The 15,974-nt window shown below is 45.4% G+C and overlaps 1 protein-coding gene across 1 annotated transcript; it reads left to right on the top strand.

The window, feature by feature from the left end:
* The first annotated feature begins 4,897 nt into the window (after nucleotides 1–4,897).
* tmem170b (transmembrane protein 170B) lies at nucleotides 4,898–12,596 on the top strand. The gene is made up of 3 exons (XM_034545789.1): nucleotides 4,898–5,060; nucleotides 9,522–9,692; nucleotides 11,036–12,596. The coding sequence occupies exons 1-3, from the start codon at nucleotides 4,898–4,900 to the stop codon at nucleotides 11,164–11,166; spliced, it is 465 nt and encodes a 154-aa protein (XP_034401680.1). The 3' UTR covers nucleotides 11,167–12,596.
* The last annotated feature ends 3,378 nt before the right edge of the window (nucleotides 12,597–15,974 follow it).

The raw sequence follows: 15,974 nt of genomic DNA, 5'->3' as shown, positions 1-15,974 counted from the left end.
CCTGAGCAGAGGATGAAGTCACTCCTTCTCTGTGAGTGTTGTTATCTTAGCTTCTCTTGCCTTTGTTGACGTAGCTGGGACATGCATGTGAGTGTGCCCCGCTGTTATAGCTCTGCACTGCTCTCATGCGGCTCGTCGGCACTGTTAGCTGCAAGCGTTCTCCATGTTGAGAGTCGTGTGCAGGCAAAATAAATGCTCCCTATTTCTCACCAAACACCTTTAAAGGGGAACTATGCCCAAATGCCTGGATGCTATTCTTATGATCTAAGAAAGTCTAAAAATATGAGGGAACATGAACAACTCCCTCCAAAATTCTAAGAGACTCTGGTTTCTAGCTGTGAGAGTGAGAGCAGCTCATGTGAAAAAGATATTGATTGAATCATGGACATAACATATTGGAATTCTTAATATAGGCGGTGTTCCCCCTTTTAAAGGATAGGTTGACTTTGTCTGAAAACAATAGAAGGAATCATTCCGTCAATCTTTTTATTTAAATTTCAACGAAAAAGCGGATGTGTTTCGTATTCCAATGTGAATGCCGTCAGGAATGAGTTTAAAAAGATGTGATTAACATTGTGTTTTTCCATCTTTTTATTTGCATCTTTTTATTTTATTTTTGTATCCCTATGGACAGATTGCGTGTGCGTCTTTTGTGTTGGCAAACTTGCCCTCAAATTGCCCCTCGAGAGATTTCCTTTTATGTATTTCTATGAATGGAAAGAAAGAAGACACTGCTGGAAGGCGCCTGCGTGTCTTTGTGTAATTTTTAGGCAGCAGCACCTTGAGTCATCACAGCCGGCTGGTTCCAGTTAATGTCCTCACTGTGACAGGGATATTAGCCAGAAGAGGGGGGGGGGGGGGGCTCTGCTGGTGACTCACCTGAGTCAAGGCCATCCTCCTGGAGGGGGTGGTGGGGGGGTGAAGCAGAGATGAAAAAAAACTGGTGGGAGACTGAATGAGAGAAAGACCGAAGCACCCGCAGATGAATAGATATATCACCTCGCAGATCCAGTTGCAGCGAGGCAACAATGGACACAAAAGGCTCAATGTAGACGCAAGATCAAAAAGGCCCTTCGGATAATGGGCCCAAAACGCTGCAGGTCCGTACAGAACCTCGGGCCGACTCTGTGGGCGAGCACAATGCCGGCATGGATCTGGATACAGTGACGTCTCGTATTGCCCCCCCCCCACACACACACACACAAAAAAAATAAAAAAATCCCCATTCGAGACAAAAACATTTGTCAAGGCCCTGTCATGGGAAAGGGGGATTTGCAGACTTGGGCCTGACAGTTGAGAAGTATGCGGTGACAGATGTGGTGGAGTCTGTGCTCGGTGACACATGAAGATAACCACTGTGGCAGTGCCTCAGGAGTCAAATACCAACATTATTCATCAAGCCAAGGTGAAATAAGTCATACATTGTCACTCTAATCACCTTCTAACCATTTTTCTTCCTGTTGTCGGCATCTAAGCATGTTTATTTTTGGGGTGACGGGAGAAAGAAAAACACTGTTATGGAAAACTACAGGCAAGGAGACGTTGGAAAAATGGGAGAAGGAATCCACCTACTGGCCAACTGGGGGAATCGTCTAATTATTATACTTCAAAGCATTTTACATGATAATCAGCGAGGATCATTAATTATGTTTTGACCTAATTCTCTTCATTTTAGCATCCAGTCATTAAATTTACACGCGACACAGACTTCATTTGATATATTAATAACTGTATTATTTTTGTTTTCCACATTTTGAAAATCCCCTCCTTCAATAAACAAAAGCTGGATTCTCTTTGGAATGAGGGGAATAAAGATCTTTTTCACAGCTAGTATTTGTGGTTATTAGCTGATAGTAAACTTAAAGTGAATGCATCTATTGTTCTCAGACGCATGCACCAACCGAAGCAGATCAATCCAGAGACAAAGGGCTCCTTCATCCCTCTGCCACGACCATTGATGTGTCCGCTCCTTCATCACCCCCACTCATGTAGCTCCGCCTCCATTTCACCTCGTTGACCCTTCACATCACAACTTCCCATTCGGGAAATTTATTTTTTCCCCTTTGGTGGAAATGCAAAATGTATATGTCAGAAAGGCTGCAGGGGTTACATTTCAGCTTTGGGTTGCAGATTATTTTTATTTTTTTCATTTAAAAATACTGCTTGCATGAAACCAAAACTCACATACCTTTAAAAGTGAACTTGATTTATAAAAGTCTCAGAAACTCATATGCCAACATGGACATGACAAATGACAAATTCATGACAACGGAGCATCCTCAATATGCTGATGAAGATCATGTGAGATGAGTGAAAACCCTAAAAAAATATTTTTCTTTGAAACTCTGTCAATAAATAGTTCATAATTCATAACGGTCAGTCACCTCCACTGAGGAGATTTATTCTGTTGTTTGAAACCTTGATGAAGGCATGTTACATATTTTTAATGTATGTTTTTTCACTGACTGCACATCCTCTTACACAACCAGCTGATTGGCATCACGACGCAGGACATTTTTCCAGACTTGATGAATGTTTTTCAGATGATATTATGACGAGGGCTTCCTGGTGGTCAAACTGTGGATTCTGTTTGAAAAGTTTGAGCTTTTACGGGAAACAACGGTTGACATTTACTTTGCAAACCAAACAATTGGTTATAGTGACTCATCGCTTTTTTGTCTGGTGTCCCCCCCCCCCTCCCCCAGCTGTCAGTCGACCACAGAGTGAGGTGGCACATTTCTTTACCGCTTGTTGTGAGGGAACAGTGCCCGTAAATCCACGCCTAAACTTTAAAATACAATGCAGGAATTACAGTAGAGCTCCATATTCCATTACTTCTTGTGATGCTTCGGCTACTTGTTGAATACCTGCTGATGAATTGATTGATGTCTGTCGTGTGACTCATAGTGACAATAAGGGACTGCAGCAGGCTTCGCTGATGACCACGAGGAGAGATTGACAACGACACAGCTCGTCTTGAAGCTTTCACGTTTAAAGGGAAAAGTTTTTTTTAATTTCTTATTCCTTTAACGTCTCACCCAAACCTTTTCCTCAGCCTATACTCAGTCTCTGTCAAGCCCTCAGGTGAAACATCCAACACTGTCAAGCTCATTGTTTAAGTTTTCTCACAGTTTGAAAGAGCCTCAAACCAGTGTTTTTTTTGTGTTTTAGCCCACTAACATCAAATCCTACACACATTACATACAGTTAACCATCATTTTGAATGAATTAACCTGAAATTTAAATGCATTTTCTACCCTAACACACATTCATTATCTTCATTTGACTTCTGTATGCATATACATTAGCTGCTGTGCTTGAGAAAACAATCGGAAGGGTTTATTTGCAAAAGCAGATATTTCAGTTTTTTTTCCTGTTTGGTTTAGCACCCAATGGTAATATCAACTAAACTGTTGGCTTATTCGTGGCCTTTGTCTGTTTCTTTTGTTATTGTTTTTGCAAATTGACCCCTGATTTATAGGCCAATTCAAATGTACAATTTACAAAATAAAAAGTACATCATTTGTTATTAAGGAGCAAACACTCTTTTAAGAATACCTTTTTTTGCAGCTTACTGATACACTACTAAACGTCATTGCCTCAATACCTGAACACACAGTGAGATGTGCATGAGCTCCTTCACCTGCAGCAGCCTATTAAATCCTAAAACTTTTGCATTTAAGACATCGAGGTGTCAAATGTCAGACGTTTCCTCGCCCTCGTATCTGAACTGGGACACTTCTTAAAATACTGCTCCTTGGAGAAATATGTGTTCCAGAACATTCAGTGTCCACATAACACCCAGGCTCCCTCCCTGCCTTCCCACATCTGACTTTTCATTTGCTTTTTCTGACGCTCAGCACCTTGTGAGAAAAAGATCTCGGACAAGTGTAAAGCTTCACACTTTTCAAATATAGCTCTTAATCCTACTGGGGGCTGACGGGGCAATTCAGTTCTCACTGTTAGTTTTGAGGTATGCCAGATCTACTGTCATCTTAAGAGATGGTGTATTCCAACATGTAGGCTTATCATACTTCAATTTAAACATTTGGTAAGTCATGGTTTTGTATTTCTATTTTTTTTTCATCCAAAACCTGCCACTAAGCATCACCATTAATGTGTGCCTCGCTCACACTCATCATAATTTTTTTATTATTATATCAGGCGTTTTGGGGGTGAGCCAATCAGCACCACGGAGAGCTCCTGCATCTCTCCGTTGTCCTGGGCAACTCGTAGCGCCACAAGTCATTTGATATTGATAGGGAACTTTTCAACAACAAATCAATATATATATATATATATATATATATATATATATATATATATATATACATACATATATATACAATTGTTATATATTATATTATTATATATATATACATATATATATATATATATGTATATATACATATATATATATATATATATATATATATATATATATATATATATATATATATATATATATGACGGAGAGAGGGAGAGAGGGAGAGGGTATATAATGATAATGTCACTTCATGAAGTGACGTCGCTACGTAACATTTCTCTGTCCCCTGTTTTATTCCCCGACGTCAGCAAGCCGTAGACGCGTCAACGTGAACGGCAACCCTCCCCTCCACGAGGCGACTGGCCCTTTAAGGGTTATGTAGCCCGGCTAGCCGACGTAGGACGAGCCGACCGCGCGTCCGTCTGCCCGCCTGCGCTCCCGCTGCCATCCCCGTCATGGCCTCCGCGCAGCCGCCACCGACGCCGACACCACCGAGGATGAACCGACCAGCCAGCGGCCCTTCCCTTCCCGAGGCGGAGACGGACGTCAAGCCGAAGCAGAGGCACCGGTAGAGGCGAGCCGCGCCGGGGAGAGCCGCCTCACAGCCCATATGCCCCCCCGGTCTCCTCCATGCCTGCATCTCAAGCCAAGTACAGCTATTCGATAAAGAGGCGGGCGAAGCCGGGCGGCGGCGGCACAAACATGACAACGAACCGGGATTATTCCGTTAATCTGTCGGTGCAGCAAGTGCTGAGCCTTTGGGTGCACGGCACGACACTGCAGCACTTCACAGGTATGCGGAACGAGAGGCGCCGTTATTCTCCTGCGTTCATGTATTCCGCTGTCCTCGCGACCACCGCGTGCAGTGCACTTTATTATAAGAGCGCGTCCATTTATAAAGACGAATACACGTAAATATGGGCTGTGTTTGCACCTCTCGTGCTTAGTGGGGGAGAAAGGGGAGAGTGGTTCACGTGAAGGGGGGTGGGGTGTGGGGGGGGGGGGGGGGGGGGGGGGGATGCCACTGCCACTCCTCTTTCCACGCTTGCGGCGTCAGTGGACGTCACGACAGTAATCACAATATGCGGCTAATTAATCTCCCTGCTGCTTGAATGCGTCCCCCACTGTGTAGTAAATGAAGTGTCTCCCACCTCCCTCCTCCTCCCTCCTCCTCCTCCTTCCCCTCCTCCTCCTCCGCCCTTTGTCTTGCAGTCCAGTTATCAAGGGGCAATTAGAGGCTCTATCCGTCTGGGACATGGGATGGTCCAGACACGCAGTGAGGTCGAGGTCAAAACCCATACGAGTCCCGACGCGGGGCCGACGCCTTCACGCATGTGTATTAATAAGCATGCGAATATGTGGTTGGAGCACCACGGTGGAGCTGATGGCGCTGAAGGGGTCGATAACGGGTGCTTTCTTTACGCCTGTCAAACAATGACAAATACCTGCAAGCTGATTTTCTCGTCCTATATACTTTAATGTCATCAGTTTGACCTTTCGTGTTCCTACTCGGGCAAAGGTTTTTTTTTTTTGAGGAGCTCCAAGGGAGACGATCTGGGGGTCGAAATACAGCCAACATGAAATAATAATAATAATACAAAAGTAGGACCAAGCAGGAAAGGCAGTGTGCGGGCATTGTATCTCTTCCTCTGCAGGCGGGCCGAACTTCCCGTGGCAAGAACAACATTATTATGTTCTCCCTGCTCAACGCACGCATGGTTGTGAAAGAGGGTGATGTGCACAGGAACAACAGGGCCGCCACACGCACACACACATAGACATGTTCTCGTTCTTCCTCCCTGCAGGGGCGAGAGAGTTATCGAGGAGGCGAGGCACGCGCTCACAGCCGAGTTGCCACAGTCTTACGACACGCAGCCGACATCCTATGTGCTGGCTGCAGTTTCACTTCAGCAAACCAAAAAAGGATGCAAACAAAAAAGGAACGTAGTTGTTGAGTCGCGATTTGCGATATTCGGCGGAAAGACGCTACTTTTTATTCAGCACTTTGAAGGTGCTAAATAGCTCAATTCACGGCCTATCTGCATCTCAACACGACGCCGGCTGAGCCCCCGGCCGGCAGCCACCGGTGCTCACAGCGCTAACAGCGCAACACAGTGTATGACTGTGTTTAGCCGAGGGGGAAACCGAATGGTGGTTTGATGCCATATTGCTGCTGTGAATGTCAAATAGAGAACCTTTCAAATATACTTTTTTTTCCCTCAACATTTTATTATTGGAACTTATTTTTAATGAATAGAATGCAGTAAAAACAAAGTTTCAGGCAAACCGAGTTCACAGCTTGTTCCGCTGCACCCATTTTTCATTGTTTATTTATTAAGTACATTTAGGGTCTGCAGGAGAGTCCAAATGCCATGTAACGTATACACATTTGGTTTTTCATCCAGCCCAAATAGGAAACAGCTTTGAAGTGGAAATGATAATAGTAATAATAATAAACCTTATTTATATAGTACCATCCTAAAACAGAGCTGCAAAGGTCTTTTTGTAGGGAACACTAACTTAAGTACAGAGAAGATATTTAAAAAAGTAAAATAAACAAAACACTGTAGTGGATATGGCTAAATAAACATTAACAAACTATATAAATATATATTTAAGATACTGGATTCACACCTAGTGTTTGGGACAAAGAGGTTAAAAACCCTCTTCATCGCTCCCCGCTGACCACGTCCCGCCTCTCCTCACCGGGACAGATCCATCACCCATCCTCCCTCCTGCTGGGGGAGCTCAACACCCCTGCAGTGCGTGCGTGCGGAAACCCTGACTGCCTATCAGGCCACATACAATGGCATGATCCCCTGGCTTTATTATTATTATTATTATTGTTATGAATTAATTTGTAATGCTTCACTGTTGACATGCCAGCTCTAAAGCTGCCGTGCGGTACCTCATCCTGGAAGTGCGGATGAGCAGAAGTTATTGCCGTGCCTCCTCTGAACATGACCGGAGGAGCTGTGTCCACCTGTCCCCTGAAATTAAATGTTGGGCCCGGGCTCCCGGCGTTTGTTAAAGTGTGAACCAAAAAAATGACCTGCCTCGAGTGAATTCTGTCAGCCGGAGTAAATAAAGAGCCGTGTCTTTCCACCGAAACATTTCACCCTGATGGCTTTCTCCTCCGTCTCTTCCTTGATCACGTTACGTCAAGCTTGGGATTCATCAAGTGAGGCCACAGACATCCCTTCAACAGGGGACTGCCACTTGTCCACCCCCCCCCCCGAGCATTGTGTTAATCCCTTCAGGCTTAAGTTGGCCGACAGATGCATGTGCAGCCGGGACTGGATGAGGGATCCGGACGAAGCAGGGTGGGACGCCTCCTTTTTCTTTTCATATTTGTAAATCAAACCAATGTACAGCTCCTTTTTTAAATGATTTCCGGGCCCGGTTGGACGCAGGAGCGACGGGCGCATAATCAACTCAAATCCATCGCTCTGACTCCTCGCATCCCTCCATCCTACATCCCCCCTCTTACCCATCCTCCCCTCTTGCTCGACACCGATGGTGGAGAGAGACGGCAGCGATGCAGCAGCGCGGGACAAAGAGCCGTTGTGTCACCGCGCCGTCTCTCTCGCTCTCTCTCTCTGGTTGCCAGATCAATATGTAGATGGAGGCGCTCGGCCGGCCGTGGAGCAACTAGGTTAGATGGATGTGCTGAAGAGCTCCCCTCTGTGCTGGAGAAATACTGAAGTAATAGAATCAAGTCTTCAGATGTTTACAGCGCACAACAATGTCCCGTTTTCCTGTTGATGTCACTCATCATCTAAATTAAACCGGCTCTCTGGTCGTTCTTCGTCCTCTCGCCCCACACCTTTTTTTATTCTAGAATAATCTTGCCAGCGGTTTAGAGCTCCGGCCTGTAAGAGAGAGAGAAAGAGGGCGAGGAGGATGAGGGAGATTGTGACCTCTGACCTTTTGGTCCATAAAGATGTCGTGCATTTCTTATGACATCCGTAATTGAGGCAGCACAGCGATAGCGCTCGTGTTTGGTGCACGATCACATGACGCGGTTGAACTCATTCGGCATCTGTTAGTTTTGCTAATGTTAAGTTGTTCAGCAGCGAGCTGTTGTTTCAAACCAGATTCACTGCTAAACGCAGAGCGGCTCGATCTGAGCTGGTTTTATGCATCGCGACCTCGGATCCATCACCGAGGTCGGCTGCCTCCTCGATGAGCCCTGACTTGTGATTGTGGCGGCTGTAGATGGAAATCCTCCCTCACAGGCTTATGCAGCTGCACGAGTGTCCGTGCGTCCTGATCTGGAGCTGCAACACGCCCTCGAACGGAGTCTGTTGTGTATAAATCTGTCAAACTTCAGGGAATCTCATGTGGCCCATGTAGCAGGAGTCCTTCTGAGCGATGACATCTCTTAATTAGCATGACAAGGACATTTTGTATCTTTCCTTATCCAGGGCGGAATATATGTATCCCATTTTTCACTGTAATGGAAATCTGCAGGGGTCATTAATGTTCACACCATCTTTACTTAAAGGAGCAGTGCAGTCATGCAGCATGTCTTGTATGAAGTCATTAGAGACAGATTAGATGAAGAATGGTCAAAATCCAAACAGCGGAGGCCGAGATATCCTGACTTCTAGTTTCTAGTGTTGGTCGAGCTCTGCAAGAGCTGGAGCCTACATATCCCATAATGCAAATGCACATCATCTTTTATTACACTCTCCCTTCCATCAGCAAATGTTGGCATTTTAGCATTAAAAAAAGTGACTTAAACAATTAAGCAATTCTCAAAATAATTGCTATGCTTTTGGTCGATCTTTACAGCTCGTAATGTAGAAGGATTTTCAAAGTAGCATAAAATGTAGTACAAATACTTCAACATTGTACTTAAAGGTTATCTATTGTACATTCAGAGCATTTATTTAGAGCATTAAAAAACTATTTGCTATATAAAAATAATAGGGGAGTGGAGTAATGTCGGCACCTTCGCTGTTAGCATCGTTAGCTGCGAGCCGCCGGCTCAGCCGTCGCCATGTTGAGAGCCATGTGGAGGCAATAGGCTCTGCATCTCGCCTTTTTAACTATAGAAGTCGAGGATTCCACCACTCTTTTCCGACGAATCATTTCAGCTTTTGTGAAAGTGTGAACACTTTGCTCGGACGGAATAGAAGCTACCAGAACAGCCACGTAGTTTACTCTTTTTCACACTGTACCTGATTTGTTTGTCCCCCCCCCCCCCCCCCCCCCCCCCCCCCCCCCCCCCCCCCCCCCCCCCGTTTAGAGATGTGGTACTGGGTGTTCCTGTGGTGTCTCTTCTCCTCGCTCTTCCTCCACGGGGCGGTGGGGCTGCTCATGTTGGTCATGCTGCAACGCCACAAGAGGGGCCGCCTCATCACCGTGGTGCTGGTCAGCGCGGGTTTCCTGGCCTCCCTCTCCGGAGGCGTCATCACCAGTAAGTCCACTTTTATTCCAACACGCTTTTCTTTTTTTTGAATTTCATGAATTTCCTGTTAATACTTAATGCGCCGCTCAATCGTGATGTAAACCGGAACAACAGGGTCCTTGAAGGGGCACTTCAGCTTTTCACTTTGCTGGTCACAAGCGGGCACCACTCAGTGTGAAGGTCTGACAACAAGATGACAGCGAAATGCATCGTGGGAATTGTAGGATTCAGCCGTAATTGGACCTTGAACCAAACTAAGGGTATGAGTCAGGATGTTTGGGCCCCTGCTGCAACGACTTCGACCGCTCCTTTCTAAATATAACCACCCAGTGAAGCAATGGACTCCTCAGTGCGGGCTGTATTGACTGAGAAAGCATTTCACAAAAGAAGTTGTCAAATGACGAAAACTTGAGAACTTTGTCTAAAAATGTGTGTAAACAGAATAAGTAAACAAAGCTATGATCAGACGCTTCATGCCAGAGTTTGGTTGGTAAGACAATAGTGTTATAACATTATAATAATAATAATTGCATTAATGCCTAGCTTCAAAGTAAATAATAAGAATTTGTTTCTATACCAATGAAAGTCCCAAAAGTATAATATAATATGACGGCACAACACTAAAATAACAGGTGAATATAGTTCATAATCAAGTCCTGCTTTCTGGTCCCCGTTTTGTTTGTATTTGTTTATCTGAACACGCTCCACGCCGTCTATCTGTCAGCAGATGCCCCAGACGGTGCTTCAGTCTTTTACTTCCTTGCACTCACTGGTGTAAGTAGAACCTGTCCGAGCACAGCTGAATGAATCACTGTCTCCATCACAGATGCAAAATGCCCCCCTCCCCCGTCTCCACCCAAAAATAGAAGGGTGCTTTTATTATTAATGTGTAGCAATCAGGGAGAGCAGACTGCTGACGGCGAGCCCGCACCCCTCAGTCTCCATGTGAGCGCCGGCCGGAGCGCGAAGGACGGGAAAGGTTACGGCGCGTTAGAGAGAAGAAAAACCATCAGGCCTTAAAGCGATGAATAATTTATCAAATAAAGACACAGAATAAAACTTTTGGACAACGTTTGCATTTAAATGTGACTAAATCCTGACAGATATGTGACATCACTAGGCCACTAGTTCAAGAAGAAAAAGAGGAGCCCAGACAAAACCCAAACTGTGTGTTTGCGTCTGTGTGTTTGTCTCCCCGCTTTGTTTAGTTTTGGGGGCGAAACTCGCTTTCGGGCCGACCTGCAGTGACGGCCTGTTTGCTTACGACCTGTTTGCTTACGGCCTGTTTGCTTACGGCCTGTTTGCTTACGGCCTGTTTGCTTACGACCTGTTTGCTTCTTTTCCTCCCTCAGGTGCGGCGGTGGCGGGGGTGTACCGCGTGGCGGGGAAGGACATGGCGCCGCTGGAAGCCCTGTTGTTGGGCGTGGGCCAGACCTGCCTCTCCATCATCATATCCTTCTCACGCGTCCTCGCCACTCTCTGAGGCGGAAGCTGCAGGCGCTGAGGCCACAGCGAGCCAAGTCGAGGCCAATCAAGGCCGATGGAGAGACTTTTGTTTCCCGGTGGTTTCGCAGCTGGAAGAGGAGGCAGGAAATGCTCTGGACCTTTTTCCTTCTCCTGGACTTGAAAGCAATGTTGTTGTTTTTTCCGGGTGTTTCCAGAGTTGCATCACTTCTTCGTGCCAACAGCCTTCTCTGGGACATCCAGATGCCTTTTTATGGCCACTGACTCTTGAAGGATTTCTGTTGCACCTTTGGGTTGGGGGGAGGGGGAGGGCACCTCTTTTTAAAAAGGGAAAAAGAAACAGCAGAGTGACGAACCTGTAACGATGATCTCCTTCGAACAAAAGCAATGAGCAATGAGTGGTGATCAGGGAGGGACAACCCGGCGTTGGATCACCAGCGAAGAACACCATGTTTCTTCAGTATTGAACATCAGCCTCACCTCAAGGCCTTCACAACGTTCATTCCTTTTTCTTTCTTTTTTTTTTTTAAAGCTGCGCCGTCCGAGACGCAGCTTTGAGTTTAGCACTTTGTAAATGTTTGAGACGCCCTACGCCTAACGTGGCGGGGAATCAGTGGACGTGGAGGAGAGGGGAAAAAAACCAGCATCGCCGCTTTGTTCGGCCTGAAATATTGATGTGTGTCTACCTGTGTGCCAAGGAGAAACCCAGATTGGAGTTTAAGGAACACTTCGACACGTCTGGGAAAATAGCCTCGCTCGCTTTCTTGCTGAGAGTTAGTTAGATTTGTACGTTTTGTACGGCAAATATGAAGCTAGAGAGTTAGCTTAGCTTAGCATAGGGACTGGAAACGGAGGGGAACAGCTAGCCAGGCTCTCTCCGATGGCAACAACAATCACACACCTCGCTTGTTGAGTCTAAAATCAGCGTTTTGTCATTTTATCGTAGTTTTATGCACCCGACTGTATCGGTACCAATTACATTTGATCTGGTTTGGTAGCGGTAACCCAACGCTACTTTATTTTGGTGCTACTTTACTCTCTCTGTCATTTCAGTTGTGAAAACATAGGACCACTATAGTAATACTCTCTCTCAGTTTGCGCTCTCAAGTACCAACGTTTGGCACCGACTGATTTCACGTGAATCGGTACTCGGTGGTAGCGACGTCATTCCGGTCTTTACCCTGAAAAGTACCGTGTTCGGTACCCAGCCTGTTTCAAGTCTTTGTGCTAAGCTAAGCTAACTGGCTGCTGCTTTCAGCTTTATTCTATTTATTTGTTTCAGTGTCTTGCTCAAGGACACTTGGACATGTTTGAGAGGCGGATCGACCTCTCCGCTTTAAGGAGAATAAGTGTCGAAATGTTCCTTTCAAGCAGACCGAGTCGGCCTGGACGAGCCCTCATAAGGATTCAAGATCAGCTTCCTCTTATTCAGGTTTTAAGAAAGATGAGAAGGGGGTGGGTGGGGGGGTGGGGGTTGCTGCTCGAGAGTCCCGTTTTCAGACGAACTGTTCCTGCGTCTGCTGCCGATTCCGTGTGATGACTTTTGGACTCCAGCTGTGGTGCTTCTGACGCGGCTCCGCTCCATTATGAAGACCGTGAAGGTCGGACGGATTCTGCTGCTCAAGGCGGCCATTTTATTCAATGGCTTCCTCTTTTCTCTGCGTTGTTTATTAACCCATGTTCCTTAGGTTTGACTTTGCGTATTGCACTGAAATGAATTATGCCTTGTTTTTAGCACCGCTCCCGGTGTGCACACAGAAACCCAGTGGCGATATAGACACAAGAAAAAGAATGTGCTCAATGTTGATGCATTAGTTGGACTTCTGAACAGAAAGATCCACTGGTTTTTATTTCAGTTTAATGCCCGTAGTCCGGCTGCGATGCCAAAGCACCGCTAACGTTTATATATCATCTCCGTGTCATTTGATATCACAGCCACAGGTTTTATTCATTTCATTCACTTTTACAAGCGTCTGCACGTTGGCTGGACTTGGACAATTTACATGAATTTGGCAAGACGGGGGAAAAAAGTAATAATGTTCATCATGTGAGTTATGGACTGGGCGCAGCTCGCCGTCTGTACCAGCTCAGCACACAAGAGGGCGGTATTGCACAGAAATGAAGTGGCAGCCTGAATGCCTGAAAGACGTTTGTGAATTTTTGAAAAGGATGAATGAGTGTCCCTCTATCCTAATTTCCACCCCAGAAAATGAAAGTCAAATGAAAGTCATCTGAAACACCCCCCTCCACCCTTTTTTTTAATCCACTGAACATTCTGCACATCGTCCACACACTATCTTGTTTTAGTGTTTTAGCTCAATTTCAGGGACCAAATGTGAGTTGCTGCTGACGACTGCTATGTATATATATATATATATATATATATATATATATATATATACATACACACACACATATATATATATATATATATATATATATATATATATATATATATATATATATATATATATATATATATTTATTTATTTATATTCTATAGAACCCCCTGAAGTTTCAGAAAAAGGGTGAGAGGACACGTGACGCCGCGTTCGGAGGAGCAGCTCACTGAGCGACGTCTTACATAAATAAATGAGTCTTTTTATTTGTTTGTGTTTATTTGTATTTATTTTTTTGTCTGCCAATGAAACTGCAAGAGAACTGGACTGAAGTTGTTGGATGAGTGAACATCCTGAGCTGCACCCGAGGAATGTGGTGCAGCTCTGGTGAGGGGATCCATCCCGATGATGACGAGTTCTGTGGGCTGAGTGAGATGACCTCCCCCTCTCCTCCTTCTCGGACACTTACTGTGTACGCGCATGTGCAGTGCAGCGTGTGAATGGGACTCTGCGGACAATCCAACAAGAGACGATGTTGTACAAAATAAAAAAAATGGCACTTGTAGATAATGTACAATATGTTTTCTACATTTTTGTACCAGCCAAACCGCTGATATTTATAACTATTGCCTATTTATGTACAAATTGTTCCTCCTGCACATAATCAACGGTCAGTTGGATTAAAAACCTTTTTGCAGTATTAACAGCTCAGGGGGTGTCCGTTCTTCTCTGCCTCCACACATCGGCATCAGCGTTCCTTCGTGGTTTTCTCTTGTATGTCCTTTTAGGGTTTTTTGGGGGGATACCTTCTTTTTTTTTTTACTGCGCCACCCTCCTCTTTCCAATCATGAGTTAGAAAGGTGACAGAATGTGGAAATACTTCAATAGCTGACAGAAAATGCTCTCCCGCGTGAAGCGTCCAAAGCCCAGGCCGAAGTGTGTCATCGTGAATTAAGTTCTTTATCCAAAAGCTGGATGAATCCATCAGGACGGCGACCTCCAACAGCCCGAACATGTTTAGTAGAGCTGATTCATTCAGCGTGGACTCGGGTCATTTGGGAGGCCTTTGTGTGCTCTTCGAGCTGATCGTGGCCTGTGATTAACATAGACTCTGACACGGTTCATCTGTATAAGGTTCTAACTTATTAAGTGCAAAAAAACAACCACAGAGAACTTCAAGGGTTTGACTTTTCAACTCAACTAATTCCCCCCTCAGAAAGAGCCCTTTTGTCTTTGTTCCTGCAAGCGATTTAATCCGGCATGAATCCAAATTGGCTGCTTGGCTGCGAATGCAGAGCCCAGTTTGTGAAAGGCGTTATTCATCACTATTGTCCCGCGGGGGTCGGGAGGGTCGTCTCCGCTCGTGGCTCGCCGTCCGGTGGCACCGAGGGACGGACGCGGATCGCCGGCCCCTCCTGGCACGGCTGAGAGCCACTCGGTTCACTGGCGTGCAGTGTTGGCTCCTTTTAGAGGAAATTGCCTGTTTTCAGTCGGTGATGCGACAGGCAGGCCCGTCCGAAAACCAGTTGCGATTGTACCCAAGACTCCATGAGTGAACCAAACACAATTCAGACCCAGACACAGTTCCTCTTATCTGATTTGACATTCGGTTGCTTTTCGTCTCCTGGCTTCGTAGACTTTGACCTGCCGGCTAGTTATTTGTCACGGCTAACGTACCCGAACCCCGGCAGAGCCAGGTGTCCACTGTGATATGTTTATAATGCTGAGAGGACTGAGGGAGGGCTATGAATAGCTGCGATGGAATTTAATCAGCATGCTTGTGGATTTGAAAGGACAAAGCTCTCAGGTCGTTATCGTCGTGTTTTCTTTGTGATTTTATTATTTAGTGACGGAAAGCAGAGCCTGCGACTGTTGCTCCTTAAAAAAAGAAAAGTACTGCACAGCAGGGACAATGTTGTTCTTGATATTTACTGCCCTTAAATCGCCTTGAGTCACTGCAACGTTTCATGTATCTGTGCAGTAGTACTTCATTTCCCAAAATTACAATTCTGGTCATTTTCAACCCAAATATAGAGCATGCTAACTTTGTATTTACAGCCTCTTGTCGTGATTCAGGAGACAAGTAGCACGAGCCTCCTAACGTTTTTCAAATTCGACAAATGTAACGCCTGGATTAGCTTGTTTTGCTAACTGCACGGGGATCCACTTATAAGGCAACCAGCCGGCTAGCCAACTAGCAAACTACCTATTAATCTGAAGCAGTGGCGGCTGGCCAATAGAGGGCCACGGAGCCTGGCCCCACCCACCTTGAGCCACGAAAAAAAAGTATACAAAAATTATAATAATAATATTAATTTTATTTATAAATGATACAAATAGTCATTATTTGTGTTTTGGAGGTATGGAATATACCCAGGAGTAAGAATACATGAGGACACCAGGACACACATGATAACTCCTCAAGCAGCCATATTGGACAAAGTGAACCTCACTACCAGCTGGAGGAAGGACACAATGAGGAGGTGGA

The sequence above is a fragment of the Cyclopterus lumpus genome, chromosome 11 (genome assembly GCF_009769545.1).
Source record: "Cyclopterus lumpus isolate fCycLum1 chromosome 11, fCycLum1.pri, whole genome shotgun sequence".
NCBI classification, from domain to species: Eukaryota; Metazoa; Chordata; class Actinopteri; order Perciformes; family Cyclopteridae; genus Cyclopterus; species Cyclopterus lumpus.
Note: the sequence above shows the minus strand (reverse complement) of the source record. Positions and strands in the feature narration are given on the sequence as shown.

Excerpts from the sequence above, each read along its gene's own strand:
- tmem170b (XM_034545789.1), top strand. The coding sequence starts at position 4,898 with ATGCCTGCATCTCAAGCCAAGTACAGCTATTCGATAAAGAGGCGGGCG. Across the intron at positions 5,061-9,521 it reads GACACTGCAGCACTTCACAG|AGATGTGGTACTGGGTGTTC; the intron begins GTATGCGGAACG and ends CCCCCCGTTTAG. Across the intron at positions 9,693-11,035 it reads CTCCGGAGGCGTCATCACCA|GTGCGGCGGTGGCGGGGGTG; the intron begins GTAAGTCCACTT and ends TTCCTCCCTCAG.